We start from the raw sequence: 18,938 nt of genomic DNA, 5'->3' as shown, positions 1-18,938 counted from the left end.
TACAGGTGGTTAGCATTAAGGTCCAAAGGGAGGTGTGGAGTAGGTGATCCATCCCTCTGGCTACGCCCCAGATTTCTTTTAGGAATGGTTGCTTATAGAAAGAATTGTATCCAGGCTACATTTTTAAAATTAAATTTAACAGGAGTTTACATAACCATCCAGATTTTATTACTGTTCACACAGATGGGTCTAAGCAGGGGGATTTTATTAGCTGCTCTGTCACGTTCCACAACATAGCACACAGGAAGGGGCTCGAAGAACAATTACATGGAATTGTTTCCAAATCTGAGTGGAGCAGATGAGACAATGCTGTGGCAAGAAATTCCTCATCCGATCAAGTCCCCAAAGTGCTATTCTTGCTATTGGTTCAGATGTACTCAGCAGATTGGATAGGGCAAGAAGTGCAGGACACGCTCCTCTTTTTTGAAAGACTGGCCTGTCATGATTTTCTTATGGGTTCCAGGGCACATAGGGATATGTTGAAATGAACTCACTGATGGAGCTGCCAAAGAGGCTTGCTTCCTTCCACCTCCTGTTCACTCGTCCTGTAGGCTGTAACCTCATTTTTGAGCAAGACTACCATGTGTTGGTGGGAGGCTCAGTGGCTGAAAGTGAGGAATAATAAGCTATGTTCTGTAAAACCTTCAGTGCGACCATGGCTTACCTCCTCCTGGTCATGACAAAGCGAAGTGGTAATCCTTACACGGATTAGAACGGGACTTTGCCCCCTTGACACATGGCTTTCTCTGATGTCATGAGTAGTCCCCAGTATATCACAGTATGTGGTCACAGCTGTCAGTTTAATATATTTTATTTAATATGTGATGACCTGATGGTTGATCTGGGTCTCTCACAGAAACTTTCCTCTATTTTAACTATGAGGTAAATTTGGTTTGTGTGTTAAGATTTTGTGTGATATCCAGAATTCTTCCCAAAATATTGGATGAGAGATTTTGATTTCACTGAGTGACTCAGTCGTGCATTATTTCTAAACAGTCATCCGGTCAGTCCTTTGTCCCTTCAACTGTGTGTGTAGTGGTTTTTATCCTTGATTTTATCTAGCTATTGTGCTGTGTTCTTTTATTTAGGGCTTTTTCAGTGATCACCTTAGTGGAGTCGGCTTTTCTATTTTTGTGTGTGAGTATGCAACTTGATTTTCCAAATTTGTTGTTATTTTTAATAGGTTTTTACCACACTCTCTATATTTTTCATTCATGCAGTGACATTGATGACCTTACTGTTCAGCACTCACACTCACAAATGGTCATCTTTAATCATCATATTGTCCTCAGCTCATGGTCGTGCGGTAGCGTTGTCCCTTCCCACGCCCGGGTTTGATTCCCGGCGGGGTCAGGGATTTTCTCTGCCTCGTGATGACTGGGTGTTGTGTGATGTCCTTAGGTTAGCAATGTTTAAGTAGTTCTAAGTTCTAGGGGACTGATGACCATAGATGTTAAGTCCCATAGCGCTCAGAGCCATTTGAACCAATCATCATATCAGTCAGTCAACATCATCTGCTGTGTCCCATTTCAGTAGTATGTGCTGATTGTGTGGTCTGAAACACTGGTGCCTACATCAGAATTGTAAACTCTAAAATCTGTCCAAACAGATCTCGAAGGATCCTAATGGTACTGACCAATTGCCATGTCTTCCTTAGCCTTGAGGCATCACTGGATGTAGATATGGAGGGGTGTGTGGTTGGCATACATCTCTTCCAGCCGTTGTCAGCTTTTGTGACCAGAGGCACTTGTTTCTCAATCAAGTAGCTCTTCAATTTGTCTCACAAGGGCTAAGTGCATCCCACTTGCAAACAGAGCTTGGCATATCGGAAGGTTACCTCTCCAAGTGCCATCCAAGCCCTACAGTGCTCAACTTTGGTGATATGATAAAACCAGTGTTTCCATTGCAACAAGGCTGTTGGCACACCAGCTTAGTAATGTCTTAAAATCTGCTGCAGTTTACTGCCTATCATGTTTCCAACAGCCTGTTGCCTACAATGGATTTTCACTATCCTTCAACCACTTTCCGTAGATGTTACAGTATTGCATGAGCAGTTGACCAACCTTACAGTTCCCAAGGTGCTCTTCCCAGGTGCTGGACCGTAATGATTTGCCCTTTGTCAGAGTTGCGTGTCAGTGAATTTTGTGTCTGCTCTGTGAGTATACTTTACCTGCACCACATACCTGCAGCACTATATGGTGGGTGATCGTGATATTGTTTTGGATTATTTAGTTGAAATTTATCAGGCAAGCACAGTTCTGAATGTGTGTACGTAGGATCATGAACCATTGCTCTAAAAACATGTCAGTGTGCCTTAGTGTTAGTACTTAACAGTGAATGATAGGAAATGAACTGACACACAATCGTGCTTTTTTTTGAATCATTTCTGAAGAAGAACTGAAAGAGCTGTATGGACCACAGATGGAATAATCTGTCACGCTAACAACTTTGTTGGTCCAAAATGATTCCAAACATAAGCTTAAAAAAATATAGTTTTCCAGACTCTGTGTGGAAATGCCCTCTTCATCTGAGGTTTGTTTATAACTTGATTATTACAATTACTGATATGCAAAAGCAGTGCTATAACCTTGTTGAAGGTGACACAGCAGAAAATTCATAATTTTCTCTGGTCTCCTCTACCCTGAGTACCCTGAGAGTAGTACAGTAAGCATACTGATCCACAATACAGACTACCCTATACAGTATTTAAAAAGCTGAAGCAAAGAGGTGCCACTCTGCTGTATGACGGGGCAGTCAGGATAAGGGGAAATGGTGCGATTGATGATGCAATCAAGAATGCATGTAGAGGAGGATCTGTGGTGGGTGAGATCATCCGTGGTATACAGTCACTGTAAGAAAGCTTCTACAGAAACATACCACACACACACACACACACACACACACACACACACACACACACACACACACACACACACACGAGAGAGAGACGTGTTTCGCAGTTGAGAGGGCAATGTGTGTGAGGTCTTCACTGAGTGGCATAGCGGAATATTGTTAAATGATGTTCCACAAAATCCAAAGAAATTCATGTCTTACGTAAGGGCAGCTAGTTGCACCAAAATTAGTGTCCAGTCATTCATGGGCAAAACGAACCAAATTTGAGAGTAGCAAAGTAAAAGCAGAAATTCTTAACTTTGTTTTCAAATGTTCCTTCACAAAGAAAAACCCAGGAGTACTGCCGCAACTTAATTTTTGTGCCACTGAAAAGATGAGTGAAATAAATATTAGTGTCAATGGCATTGAGAAAAAGCTAATGCAGTTAAAATTGAACAGAGCCCCATGCCCCAAAAGCAGGTTTGTTTTATTCAGGATTCCATTACACCATATTATTCCCCACTCTTTTGCTACAAAATCCTATTCAACATAATCTCCATTTATTGTAACTGGCTTACACCATTTACTGGGGAGGAACTGTATGCCTGCATGGTGCCATTCTACTGGCCAATGCTGGAGCTAATGTATTGCTGCATCAATTATCTCCCCATCATTCACATACTGTTTCCAACAGAATGCATTCTTCATTGGGTCAAACAGATAGAAGTGAAGTTGCTTGTTATCACAGCAAGGTTGCACATATATGTTAGATCTCCGTTGCTGTAGCTGTGACTCCTGCAGTGTTGGAATATGTGAACACTCTTTCAAGGTGATCAATAGATCACAAAAAACACCTCAGTGCACAGCTGGACATCTCTGATGGTAGTGGTGACACTCATCTACCAGTTGGGGTGCTCAGATGTGTGTGTCTGCCAGGTTCCTTGTTGCCTAACAGAAGACAATAAAGAGCAATGACCTGGAATTGCTTGCATGTTAGAAGGCCAATAGAGGCAACGGCACTCTGAAGGGGTTTCCAAAAAAGACCTCTTCCCATTCTAACTCGCACCACCGCCAACCGTGTTTAGCCTATCCTTTCAGAAACCCGTTAGGTTCTTTGCAAAAATTTCAGCTAAGCTTATATCTGCTTCAGCCTGCTTTGAGTGCCTGTAACGATTTGAGCATCAGTGCTTTCTATTAGCGCTTGGAGCTCTGGTACTTTTCCAACTCAGCTATGACAACTTACAACTGTTATATCAATGGTTCCTGTATCAATGTTCTTCCTGTGTTCAGCCTGCACCCTTTGTGACTGAAGCCTTTCTTGTGTTTTCCTGAGACCCTCTAACCTAAAAAATCACACAGTCCACGCCACACAGCCTCTGCTACCCTTGTAGCCTCCTCCTGCGTATAGTGGACACATGACCTCTTCAGAGGAATCCAAAACCCAACCACCCTTTGGCCCAAGTCGAGGAATCTGGAGCCTACAGTCGCAGAACCGTCTGAGCCTCTGGTTCAGACCCTATTGGCTCTGATCCAGAGGTCCGCAATCGGTTCTGTCAACTATGCTGCAAATACTCAGCTCTGCTTTCATCTCGCAAGCGAGACAGGCAGCCTTTACCACTTCTGTCAGCTGCTTGAAACCAGACAGAAACCTTTCTGATCCAAAGTGACACACATCATTGTGACGTGAGCAACCACCAAAAGTTGGCTGCACCCTGTGCTCTTAATGGCATCTGGGAGGACCCTTTCCACATCTGGAATGACTCCACACAGTGTGCACATGGAGTGCACATTGGTTTTCTTACCCTTCTTGTCAGCCAAGTCCTTAAGGGGCCCCATAATGCACCTAACATTGGAGCTCCCAACTACCAATAATCCTACCATCTGTGATTGCCTGGATCTTGCAGGCTGAGTGGCTTCCTCTGAAACAGGATGGGTGACGTCACGTCATCTGACTCAGCGACAGTGTCTGCCACAGACAGCACCTGGAACTTGATTGTCAGGCAAACTGGGGAGGCCTTACGTGTGGCCACCTGGGAAGTCTTTTGCTGTCTACTTCGCCTAGGGGTGACCTCCAACTCGACTACAGGTGAGGGGTCAGCCTCTGTGTAGCAGTAACTGGGTTGGCCAAGGTGAGGGCCGATCGGAGGACTCGGACATGCTGGACGTCCATTGGATCCCCACGGCCAGCCCACAACAGTGGTCCCCATCCACTGCAGCCTCAAGCTGTGTAACCGAAGCCATCACAGCCTGAAGCTGAGAGTGAAGTGTCACCAACTCGGATCGCATCCGCACACAACAATCGCAGTCCCTGTCCATATTAAAGACAATGTAAAACTTAACTATTCAGATAAACAGACTATTGGCATGTGCTGCACAACTCTACTGTAGACTATGCACGAAATATGTGTACTAACACGCAGATATTCAAAAACCTAACCACCGAAGCACTCGGGTGAAACTAAGTAATTTTCCCCTGATTAGGAACTTGTAATACGCCACAAAATTCGTTTACTTTCTGATGCAAACGAGAATGCAAGAACTGTGGCTATTATATATTAAATTTACACACACAAACTCAAGAAACTAAACTATTAAAGCACACAGATGATATAATAAAATTCGATCCTGGTTAGGAACTTGTAAGTCTCACAAAAGCGGTTACTGTTGCTGCATCTGTCTCGGTTGGTTACTACTGCCCCACTGACCGAGTGACTAATGCCAACAAGCTGTCACTAGTTTTCAAAACAAGCAAGCAAACGACTATCTACACACGCTACAGAAATCTACTGTAGACCCTGACGAAAACACGCAAACTGTGTCCGACAGTAATACGCAGATAATCCCTCGTAGATACGTGCAGTCATCATTTATAGCTATTTCCTGAAATTTCATTTGCAGACTTTCTCAGAATAGTTTGTGTCTGTATTAGAGTTCACCAGTTCAATTCTTTCTATATCTCAGTGACTCTCTCCTGTGGGTCAAACAAATCTGTGACCATTTGTGTGCCGTTCTCTGCATGTGTTCAATATCCCCTGATAGTCCTATTTGGTATGGGTCCCAGATGCTTGAGCAGTATTCTAGGATGGATCACACACATTATTTTTAAGCAATCTGCTTTGTAGACTGATTGCATTTCCCTAGTATTCTGCCAGGCAACAGAAGTCTACCATCTGCCTTACCCCTGACTGAGAATATGTGATCATTGCACCTCGTGTCCCTACTAAGTGCTACGCTGAAGGGTTTTTCAACTGTGACCCACTAATATTGTGCTCATAGGACACTGTTTTTTGTTTTGCTTTGTGAAGAACAAAATTTTACAGTTTTTACCATTGAAAGCAAGCTGCCAGTCAATGCACCACTTCCAAATATTGGCATGGTCTGACTATTTGTATAGCTTCATTCAGACTGTACTTTACTACAAGTAACTGTGTCGTCTGCAAAAAGTCTGAGGTTACTATTAACATTGACACAGTATTATTAAGATACGTCGTGAACAGCAAAGGATCGAATGCACTTCCCTAGGGCAAATCTGAAGTTACTCAGTCCAGTCAAATATTTTGTGCAAGTCATATGCTTTTTGGAAATTGAGAAATACTGCATCAACCCGAGTGCCTTGATCTATGGGTTTCAGGATGTTGTGTGAGAAGAGTGCGAGTTGTTTCATGTGAGCTCTTTTTTCAGAATCGGTGCTTGTTGGCATTTTGATAACGGTACCCCATTATATTTGAGTTCAGAATATGTCATAAGATTCTACAACAAATGGATGTCAAGGATATTTGACAGTCTTTTGGGTCGCTTCTGCTAACCTGCTTGCATACAGATGTGACTTGTACTTTCTTCAAACTACTGGGCTCAGTTTCTTGTTAGAGAGAGCTGAAATAGATTGTAGTTAACAGATCAGCTAACTCAGCTACAAATTGGGTGTACAACCTAATAGGGAATCCATGGGGTCCTGGGGCTTTGTTCAGTTTTAACAATTTCAGCTGTTTCTCAATGCCTCTGACACTAATATCTATTACACTGATCTTTTCAAAGGAATGAGAATTAAGTAGGGGCAATAGTCCTGGGCTTATCTTTGTAAAGGTATATTTGCTTTGCTACTCTCAACTTCAGTTCATCCTGTCTGTGAACGACTGGATGCTAACTTTGGTGCCACTAACAGCCTTTAGATATGACCAGAATTCGTGGAACATAATTAGACATTGTATGTATACCTATTGTGCAGTAATCTTTCTTTAGATGTTTGTTTACAATGACTGTAAACCATGGAGGAAACACCTGTTATGAACTGCCCTGCTGGGTACATATCTATCCAGTACATGGTCAACTATTGTTTTAAACTTGAGCAGTAGTTCCTCTATATTATCCAGTCTGGAGCTAAAAGGTTCAGTAGTTACCTTTTGTGTTTTGGTATTGTTACAGTAACTGCCTCATGGCCGGTGGTATTCCTTTAGAGGTGGACTTCAAGGATGGTAGTTCTGTTTGTTGCCATTAGATCTAATATATTTCCATCTTGAGTGGGGTTGTGAACTGTCTGTTCTAGGTGATTTTCAGAGAAAGCATATAGTAATGTTTCACAGGATATCTTGTCATGCTTACCACTAACAGAAGTGTAGTTTTCCCAATTGATTGTTGGTTGATTAAAGTATCTTCTCTAATTATTACAGTATCATTAGGGAGGTTATGTACAAGGGAACTGAGGTTTTCCCCAAACTTTTTGATTTCATCAGGAGGATACTCTGGTGGTAAATAGAAGGGTCTTATTATAATTTTTTGGCCACCGTTGATACTGTGTTGTGCCCAGACAGTCCCACATGCAGCTTCACACTACTTCCATTTCCCTATCCTGCTGTGCTTAAATTTTCCCCAAAGATCTTATTGCTGTCAGCTTCAAGTTTTAAGCAGCTTTCTGAGCCTAGTGTTACATTAGCTCCAGTACTTTCTAGGAGTGCTTCAAAACATTTCTTTGTATCTTGCGTTGAGTACTCCACAGCTGTTACAAGGATTGAATGGAGAGTCATCTAGTCTATTTCACTGTCAAGTAGCAGGATCATGTGCCAGAGAGCAAAATAATGTTTGTAAGTAGCTAACAATGTCCTGACCATGGCAGACCTCAGCTCGCTCCTGAAGGAGGGTACTCCGGATGTAGTGTATTGCTCACAGTTTGTCGAACTTCATGCTCGACTCGCCAATAACACCTTTATTTACACTGATGTCTCCAAAACTGACGATGGTGTCAGCTGTGCCTTTGTTGTCGGTGTCGTTGCTTTTAAATACTGGCTCCTCGACAAGTGTTCCAGCTTTATGGCAGAGCTTTTTGCTCTCTCTCTCTCAGGCCGTTCAGTATGTCCGCCGCCACCTCCATTCTCCGTATGTTCTCTGCTCTGATTCACTCAGTGCTCTTCAGAGCCTTGGAACTCCATATCCGGTCCATCCCTTGGTGCAATGGATCCAGCAATCCCTCCATTCTTTTGCTGATGATGGCTCTCCTGTTAGCTTTGTGGGTTCCAGGCCATGTAAGAGTGCCTGGGAATGAGGCTACTGATGCTGTGGCCAAGGCTGCAGTCCTCCTGCCTCGGCCAGCCTCCCTTTGTGTCCCATCGTCTGACATTAGTGGGGTTGTTTGTAAGAGGTTTGTGTCATTATGGTGGTATACTTGGTCGTCACTTCAAGAAAATAAGCTCAGGGCCATAAAACCGTTCCCAACAGCTTGCACAACCTCCTAGCAACCATCTCGGCGAGAGGAGGTCCTTTTGGCCAGGTTGTGGATTGGGCATTGCCGGTTTAGCCACCGCTGCCTGCTATCCTGTGGCCCCACCCCTCAGTGCCCTTGTGGTAATGCATTGACAGTGCGCCATGTTTTATTGTTGTGTCCCCGTTTTAATCAATCTCGTGTTGTCCTGTCTCTACCATCTACCCTACATGAAATTTTAGCTGATGATGCTCAAGCAGCTGCTCGTGTTCTTCATTTTATTACTTTGACGGACTTATCCAAAGACATCTAACTCTTTTAATTATTTTATCTGTGTCTTTGTAAGAACTTTCTTGTCTCCCCCCCCCCCCCCCCCCCCACCTCCTTGAGTTTTACCAGATTATATGTGCACTTACATTTGTGACTGGGTGCTAATGACCTCAGTAGTTGAGCGCCCTAAAATCCCACAAAAAAAGCAAAAACTGACCATGCCCGACCTTTTGCTTAGTGAAAAGTACATAATTGTCCATTGCCACACAACTTCCTCCTGATAATATAAATTAACCAACGACTGAAAGTATTACTGCCTTTGTTACAATATATTGTAACCAGCTGCGTTTTATTTGCAAACTAGATGACAATTATCAGCTTATTTGGTTATCTGACCTATATTTCTGATGACAGTGGGACAGGTGTATTTTTAATTTTTTTGGAATATTTGGTCACATTCCGTGATTTCCCATGCGTTGGTAAGCTCATAAAACTAAAGTTTCTTCAGTAATGACTCCTAGATCAGTGCAAGTATCACTCACAATAAGAGTAGATGGACATAGACAAGAGTCAGTGAGAAAATGAACATAGTTATTTTATTAATTTTGTCTGAAATTTCTCCATAAGAATATATTACATCTCTCAGTTTAAATTGAAGAGTCATTGAATGAAGGAACTACTTCCATTTTGGAAACACACATGCTGAAACTTGTGACTAAATAAATTCGCAAATAATTACAGTCTTTATTCACTATCAGTTGTGAAGACATATTTTTGGTATCTGTAGTATTATGATTAAGAGTTTCATCAGCACGTCATCTGAATTACTAAGCAGCTATCCTTGTTGCAGGTTACCTATCTAACAGCTTCAAAGGCCAACGAAAACTTGATTTTTTAAAAATATTTCTTGTAAGTGATGGACTTAAAAATTTTACATGCTGTCAACTATTTGTTAAGAGGTGCAATCTTCTTTTAAAACTTTTAATGCAGTAAGAAAAGTATTATGCTTGGGAACAGTGTGTTTGTATTGAGGCAGCATAACTGATAGTCCACAAATATCTGGACTGATTAATCCAGTATATGAGAATGAAAGCACTTAATGACTTCCAACCAACCTTACACATAATTTTTTGCAGTAAAACTTAAGCATCAGACATGGTATCTTAATTTCACTTTCATTACTACCTACACTATTTGCAAAGTTTGTAGACAGACCACTGAAGGTACCTGCAAAATTATGTCATTGTAAAACACAGTTCAGGAGGTATGTCAAACATTGATGGCATGAAACACTTTGTTAGTGATTGAAATTTCCCAGACGTTTTGTGGCTGGATTATGTGATACCAGTTTTGAATACAAATGAACACACTATTATCAGAATATCCAGTCAGTTGTTCGTCTGGAAAAATTGTATGGAGGTTAAAAGTTTAATTATTTTGTGGAAAGATTTGGTAAGGAGCAGGTCCTGTTTCATGTGTTTTTTTGTCTGGATTGTTCCGTATGAGCTTTCTGCCATCCCAGAAATGTTAAAACAGTGATTGGCGTCATGACGTGTGGAGTGATGGGAGGTGACAAAGAATCTTTCGCACAAACAGTGATGTCATGGCATACCTGTGCCCAGAGGATTAATCATGTAAATCCTGATGTAGATGTTCTTGTTTTTTGCTTTGGAAGTTTTGGAGGAGAGCACTTGCCCATGAGAGCAAAGGTTCTGGGTGTAAGTCCTAGTCCAGTGCATAGTTCGAATCTGGCAGGAAGTTTCATATGAGTGCACATTCCACTGTAGAGTGAAAATTTATTGAGGGAACTTTCAGCATAATTTCAAACCTTTTCTAAATTCATTCTCACTTACGTGCTTAATGTCTCATATCTAACACATTAAATGATTTGTAAAGTGAGCAGATATTTGAAAGTGCCTTGTACAAGTGAGTTGGATTCTTTAAAGAATTGGGGTTTTACTGATTCAACTCTAATATCCTCTCTGATACAATGAAATGTTTTATTTAAAATGTTTTCTTTCAGTTCCTTGCATTTTACGTAATTACTTATGCAAGGTAACAATTTACTTTAAATTTACACACTGTTTAGTTAAGATTTAAAAGGTAAGAATTTACAAAAACTTTTAGACTGGGGTTCTCTCCATAAGACTGTTGCAAATTTATCTAATTTCGTACAACACGGATAAAATATAATATGAATAATTTGATGTTACATATCACATCAAAGTGTCACATTTTGTGTACAAATAGATAAACAATATATTCTCTAAATGAATAGTCATTTCCCTGGGCTGATAAAAACCATCACATAACATTTGTCTGGTCCACTAACAATATCCCATTTTAATACGCAACTTTAATGATCGTTATCCCCAAAAACTTAGCAGAACATTACAAAGATTTTCAAATTCAAGTTTTCAGTACATATTATCAACAGTGTCTGAAATGTACTCTCTGAAAAATAACACAGATCATGTTTAGTCTATTAACTAATATTGTTTTCAAAACTGTGTGTTATTGTAGTATTGGTATTACACCAACAACATATCATAGCATAAACTACCACTCACTTGAAATGTTATCTGTTGTTTACGAATATGATTATTTTAAACTAAGTTCGTAGTTTACAAAGGCCATGTAGTACTGACTACATAAATATCATTAGATACAGTTTCTGTTGAGCAAGATACAGTACCACAATAAAAAACCACTGGACGGCCACATGAAATTAAGTAACAAAACAGGCTTATTTGATAACTCTGTGAAGCGTAAGAGTTACTTTCATATATTCTCAGGGTGGCTGGCATTCACGCAGATTCTGTCTTACTGGTTTGGAAATTGCATGTTTGTGGATAAAATTTTTGTATACTTTTACTCAACCAATGCTCATTTCAGTAAGTAAAATTTTATGTTGGGATTATTTAATTTTTGTGGAACAGAGCACGTGCAAACAATTGGGTAAATACTCATGTATGATGATATTTTCTATTTTTATATATCGACAAGTTGCCTTTTATGCAGTTTACTAACTTGCCCAATAGAAGTTTTCTACAGGCTCATATAACTTAACTGTAAGATTGTTCACTCAGATAAGCAATTTTTTGCCCATTTTGTCAAGAGTGTGAGGAATATCTTAAATGTTGAGTTGCAAGTCTCTCTTGTCCTCAACACACACATTTTCATGTATTTAAAGTTAGTTGTGCCATACAATTTTTGTCAGTGACCAGCTATATACATATTACATTTCTGATTTTACTATAGCTTTGCAGCTTTGATGACCAGATGACTGACCTTGGTTAGACACACACACACACACACACACACACACACACACACACACACACACACACACACACACACACACACACACAGTTTCTAGCTCCCTGGTGATGGAAGAGTGCCTTGGAATGAGCTCAACTCGTGGCAATTGTTAGATCTGTGGGGGTTGGGCTACACTTGGAGGGCTGGCCTATGTCCTCGTCCTAAATTTTGACATTGGTTCTAAGGCAAGGTGGTGTATTGCATATATATTGTTTAACTGTGTCCTGGAAAAATCAACAGGAAATGGACCAGATCTCCGATCAATACCAGAAAGACAGAAATCATTACCAATATTGAAGATGCCCCTAAAACGGTAAGTCAGTGCTGACAAGCACATAAAGAACCAAAACCATAAAGTGTCTTGGAGAATGCAGATCAGATGATGTCAGTGAAGTGAGAGCTCTCAAAGGACAGTCAAATTAGATAAGGCATACTATGCTTCCAGACAAAAAATATACATCTCAAAGCATCTGTTGATGAATATTGAAGACAGTATAACACAGTAGCTATACAGCAGAGTGCTTATTCCTAATGTAGAAGACCCCTACAAAGACCCTCAAATTGTAAGAAGACAATATTGTGCAAAAGATAGTGGGGCCAAGGGTCCTTCCAAGTGGTAAAGTTCGCAAGTAAGTTTGTACTGTACTCTCCCAACTTCAAGAAAACCTCACTGATGACATCAAAGAAGATAACTAGCTTCCTGTGGCCACATAGCCAGTGCGCTCCATAGGCTGTCCTAAGAGATCAAAGTAGCTAGCAAGGGTAAAGGAGTTGGATCAAGCAAATAAAGACCTTGAAGAACTTCATATTAGGCAAGACTTACTATGAATAGGGTTGAGTAACAGTTAGCTATTGAAACCAGACCCTTCGTAACATCCCTTATAGAAGTTAACCACATTGCAACCATGAAATTTTCTGATAAATGCTAGAATAGTTGGGCAGGAAAATAAAGGACTACTGTGCTAACATAAAAGCTCAATCTATTAACAAAAACAGTCATTAAACTTCATCAAGTACACCAGAAGTAGTAGACAAAAGCATAGCAAAACACAAGCTTTATGGTCCGCATGTGGCCCAAATGTGTGAATAAATACATAAATATAAAAATAAATGAATAAATGTTGCTAATACATGATGGTTCATTGATAATGACTGGGCCAAATATCTCACAAAATAAGCATCAAACGAAAAAATTATAAAGAACGAAACTCGTCTAACTTGAAGGGGGAAACCACATGGCACTATGGTTGGCGCGCTAGATGGCACTGCCATAGGTCAAACGGATATCAACTGTGTTTTTTTAAAATAGGAACTCCCATTTTTTATTACATATTTGTGTAGTACGTAAAGAAATATAAATGTTTTAGTTGGACCACTGTTTTTGCTTTGTGATAGATGGCACTGTAATAGTCACAAACGTATAAGTACATGGTATCACGTAACATTCCGCCAGTGTGGACGGTATTCGCTTCCTGATATATTACCTGTTTTAGAATGGACCCTTTCCCAATTGTGGAAAAGGTTGCTATTCTGTTGATGTATGGCTATTGTGATCAAAATGCCCAATGGGCATGTGCTATGTAAGCTGCTGGGTATCCTGGACGACATCATCCAAGTGTCCGGACCGTTCGCGGGATAGTTTCGTTATTTAAGGAAACAGGAAGTGTTCAGCCACATGTGAAATGTCAACCATGACCTGCAGCAAATGATGATGCCCAAGTAGGTGTTTTAGCTGCTGCCGCGGCTAATCCGCACATCATTAGCAGACAAATTGCACGAGAATCGGGAAACTCAAAAACGTCATTGAGAATGCTATATAGACATCAGTTGCACCTGTACTATATTTCTATGCACCAGGAATTGGGTGGTGACAACTTTGACCATCGTGTACAGTTCTGCCACTGGGCACAAGAGAAATTACGGGACGATGACAGATATTTTGCACACGTTCTATTTAGCAACGAAGTGTCATTCACCAACAGCCATAACGTAAACTGGCACAATATGCACTATTGGGCAGCGGAGAATCCACTATGGCTGCGACAAGTGAAACATAAACGACCTTGGCAGCTTAATGTATGCTGTGACATTGAGAGAGGAAGGATAATTGGCAACCATTTTATCGATGGCAGTCTAAAATGGTGCAATGTATGCTGATTTCCTACATAATGTTCTATCAATGTTACTTCAAGATGTTTCACTGCATGACAGAATGGCGATGTACTTCCAACATGATGGATGTCTGACACACAGCTCACGTGCGATTGAAGCGGTATTGAATAGCATATTTCATGACAGGTGGATTGGTCGCTGAAGCACCATACCATGGCCCGCACGTTCACCGGATCTGACGTCCCCATATTTCTTTCTGTGGGGAAAGTTGAAGGATATTTGCTATCATGATCCACCGACAACGCCTGACAACATGCGTCAGTGCATTGTCAATGCATGCGCGAACATTACTGAAGGCGAACTACTCGCTGTTGATAGGAATGTCGTTACATGTATTGCCAAATGCATTGAGGTTGACGGACATCATTTTGCGCATTTATTGCATTAATGTGGTATTTACAGGTAATCACGCAGTAACAGCACGCATTCTCAGAAATAAGTTCACAAAGGTACATTTATCACATTGGAACATCCGAAATAAAATGTTCAAATGTACCTGTGTTCTGTATTTTAATTGAAAAATCCTACCAGTCACCAACTATTTGTCTAAAATTGGGAGCCATATGTTTGTGACATTTACAGCGCCATTTATTACAAAGCGAAAAAAAGTGGTTCAACTAAAACATTCATATTTCTTTACGTACTACACGTATATGTAATAAAAAATGGGGGGGATCGTATTTCAAAAAACGCAGTTGATATCCGTTTGACCTATGGCAGCACCATCTAGCGGGCCAACCATAGCGCCATCTGGTTTCCCCCCTTCAAGCTAGACATGTTTTGTTCTTAGTAGTTTTTTCATTTGACACTTACTTCGTGAGATATTAGGCCCAGTCACAATCAATGGACCATCCTGTATATGTCTGTGTATATGTCCATGGACCACAGTCGCTCCATTGTTCAGTTCAGTGAACATTTTTCATTTTCAGCAAGAACAATAAAAACCATATTGTTTATTACCCCGATTCTAAATATGTAGTGGCTGCTATGAAGGTATGCACCATAGCAGCACAGGTCAGTTCTTCCAGCTTAGAGAACCTCTCCTAGCCTCCGGGCAGATGCTACTCACCCCATCGTCTTGAGATGCTCTCGAAGTCCATCATAGGGACCGATGCCATTGCATTCAGCATTTGTCGTAGTTTCCCTTGTGCAGTCGGACTGTAGCTGAAACAGACTTTTCTGTTTATATGCTTATGATTTTCAGGACAGCTTCATCACACTTAGAACATTTTCCATACAAGTGTATTTGTCTGTGAAGATTGTAATTGTGTTACTTTGTCAAACTTTAGAATCACCATAGTGTCAAGCTTCCATATCTGTGAAATGAAATGTTGTAATTGTCATTTTGCTATTGTGGCAGCAGATGTTTGTTTTATTGTCAATAAACTTTTTTAAACTTTGATCAGTGTTTTCCCTATGTTGATGTGAGTGACACATCAATTTGGATCTGATTGTAGGTTAGTTTAGTTCTCGCTGTTCAGTTTCCCCTCTTGGTGTGAAATAAACGGCTATCACATCTTTGTTTGCAACTTGTACTGCACTGATAATTCTTTTGGTACCCACTTCGCACACATTTTCTGAAAATTTAGCCTGTCATGTAAGACGGAATAGACGGAATATGCTAAACCATGACTTGTATGTAAAGTGTTAGCGATTTCAATTGTGATTCACCTGTTTTCAATCACCATACCTTTTGAGATTTCTAAATTGTCCTCTATTGTTAGTGGCCTGCACAATGTTTTTCCTCATTACATAGAAAAGTTCTTCCCTGTTTGGAGTGCTCTATCCATTTGTAGATTTTGCTTTATGATAAACAGCTGTCCCCATACTCTGCTTGCATTCGACAAATAATTTCTGCAGGTTTATCATCTTCCGCAAACATAAAGCAGATAACTGTCCTCATTTCCTCCTCGGTGTAGATTGACAATGGAGCTGCCGTGTTTCACAGCCTGCTACAATGTGATGACTAACACAGAAATGAGTGACATATTGTATAGAATTGTTGCAAATGACAATACTCCAGCCCTGGATACTAGCAGTACTACCAAACCCTATGGAAGAAATTGCAAGTCGCTTTACTTTTTGACCTTCCGTCGTAATATGGCGGATACATATATTGTTTATGTCATATAACTTGTCTGTCAAATCCAACTTTAGTTTATCAACATTACTCATGTTATTTCACAGTTCCCTCTCTATGTATCAGGTTCTGGCCATATTAGTTTTAGTGTTCTTTTTTTGTTCTTCTTTTGCATGCTGTCCCCCTCCCACTTCTTCATTAGTACTTCTGTCTTGTCACAAAGATAGTTGGACTAGCACACCTCTGGGGTACTATACAGTGTCCCAGGAGGAATGGTCACTATTTAGGAATGACAAGAACGATCATCCAAAGCAAAAAGTATAGTAAACATGTACTCTAGAATGGGTACCTTAAAAGCTATGACCACTTCTTTAGTAGAAGAGACAGGTTTCAAGGTAAAAAAGATGGAAAAAGTACTCTTGGTTCTTAAGGTATAAATTTTAGAGCCCGTGTTTACTAGACTTCTTTAATTAGAATTATCATTGCTCCCATACCACTGAATATTTGTCTATTCCTCCTGGGACATTTGTATAGTGGATGAGATGGCTTTTCCAGTAAAATAAATTTTTGTGTGACATTTACTTATCATTGTGTTTTAAGAATGCTTGCAACTAAAGGTCATATTACAACTTTGGTGCCGGCCGCGGTGGTCTAGCGGTTCTAGGTGCTCAGTCCGGAACTGCGAGACAGCTACGGTCGCAGGTTCGAATCCTGCCTCGGGCATGGATGTGTTTGATGTCCTTAGGTTAGTTAGGTTTAAGTAGTTCTAAGTTCTAGGGGACTGGTGACCACAGATGTTAAGTCCCATAGTGCTCAGAGCCATTTGAACCATTTGAACAACTTTGGTAGGACAAGTAATGGTAATGCTAATTATTTCTCATACTTTGTTGCAGGGCAGTGACACTGAAGAAAGCAGTTCAGCAACAGATAATAACTCGTGGGATGATCAAGCACTGGTTGACGCATTTGAAGAAGCTTCACTTGCAGCAAAATACAGAATAGCTGCTCGTATGATTGCACGTGGAGAGCAACCTCTTGAAAATGGCTTAGATTTACCAGAACTACTTGAAAGTGGTGTTGGGCAAACTACGGCAAGCAAAAAGTCAAAGAAAGGCAACAAAAGAAAGGTGCAGTTGATATTGTTACGTGACGATGTTGATATTTTCTATCAGTGGAATATCCAGGATGGAATGTAACATTATTATGAAAAGGAAAGTTGCTACTCACCGTGTAGCGGAAACGCTAAGTCGCAGATAGGCGCAACAAAATGACTGTCACAAATAAAGCTAAAGCTTTCTACCAGTAAGGCCTTTGTCAAAACACACACACACACACACACACACACACACACACACACACACACACACACACACACACACACACACACACACGTGTCTTAGGCAACTGAGCCACACTGGGAACAGTAGCACCAGTGCATAGTGGGAGTGGCGGGTGGAGGTGATGAGGTTGGGGCGGGGAGGGGGGAGGGATAGTGGGGTAGGGTGGGGGACAGTGAAGTGCTGCAGGTTAGACGGGGGCAGGCAAGAGCTAGGGAGACGGGGGGTTGGGGGGATAGTGGAAAAGGAGAGAAGTAGAAAGACTGGGTGTGATGGTGGAATGAGGACTGTGTGGTCTTGGAATGGGAACAGGAAAGGGGCTGGGATGAGTGAGGCAATGACTAACGAAAGTTGAGGCCAGGAAGGTTATGGAAACATAGGAGGTATTGGAGGGAGAGTTCCCACCTGTGCAATTCAGAAAAGCTGGTGTTGGTGGGAAGGATCCATATAGCACAGCTGTGAAGCAGTCATTGAAATGAAGGATGTTGTGTTTGTCAGCGTGCTCAGCCACAGGGTAGTCCATTTGCTTTTTGGCCACAGTTTCTGCCGCCATTCATGCGGCAGATAGCTTGTTGGTTGTCATGCCCTACAAGCTAAACTGCAACCACTGTGCTGCATTCTATGTGGAAATGACAACCAACAAGCTGTCTGCCCGCATGAACGGTGACTGACAAACCATGTAGCTGAGCTCGCTGCCAAATATGAAATCCTTGATTGCAATGACTGCTTCGCCACCTGTGCCATATGGATCCTTCCCACCAACACCAGCTTTTCTGAATTGCTCTGGTGGGAACTCTCCCTGCAATATATCCTACGTTCCCATAACCCTCCTGGCTTCAACCTTCGTTGGTCATTTTCCTCACCCATGCAGCCCCTTCCCTGTTCCCACTCCAGCACTACACAGCCCTCACTCCACCATTGCACCCAGTCTTTTTACTTCCCTCCTTCTCCGTTACTCCTTCCCCCTTTCCCACCTCTCGCCTGCCCTCCATCTAGCATGCAGCACTTCACTGTCCGCCACCCCTACCCTACTGTCCCACCTCAGCCTCCTCCTATACCCCAACTCAGTTGCCACTCCCATCATGCACTGGTGGTCCTGCTTGCAGTGTGGCCCAGTTGCCTGAGAATACAGACATGTGGGTGTGTGTCTATTTTTGACGAAGGGTTTACTGGCCGAAAGCTTTATATGTGACTGTCTTTTTGCTATGTACGAATGCGTCTGTCTTTTTGCTGT

The 18,938-nt window shown here is 41.3% G+C and overlaps 1 protein-coding gene across 1 annotated transcript in view; it reads left to right on the top strand.

Annotated features, from left to right (window-relative positions):
* LOC126282219 (survival motor neuron protein) overlaps window positions 1-18,938 on the top strand; it is a 108,284-nt gene that overhangs the window by 32,074 nt on the left and 57,272 nt on the right. The window contains exon 2 of the mRNA XM_049981766.1: window positions 17,261-17,494. Within this exon, the coding sequence (XP_049837723.1) occupies window positions 17,261-17,494 (234 nt within the window). The remainder of the gene's footprint in view (window positions 1-17,260; window positions 17,495-18,938) is intronic.

This window comes from Schistocerca gregaria, chromosome 7 (assembly GCF_023897955.1).
Source record: "Schistocerca gregaria isolate iqSchGreg1 chromosome 7, iqSchGreg1.2, whole genome shotgun sequence".
In the NCBI taxonomy this organism is placed as follows: domain Eukaryota; kingdom Metazoa; phylum Arthropoda; class Insecta; order Orthoptera; family Acrididae; genus Schistocerca; species Schistocerca gregaria.
Note: the sequence above shows the minus strand (reverse complement) of the source record. Positions and strands in the feature narration are given on the sequence as shown.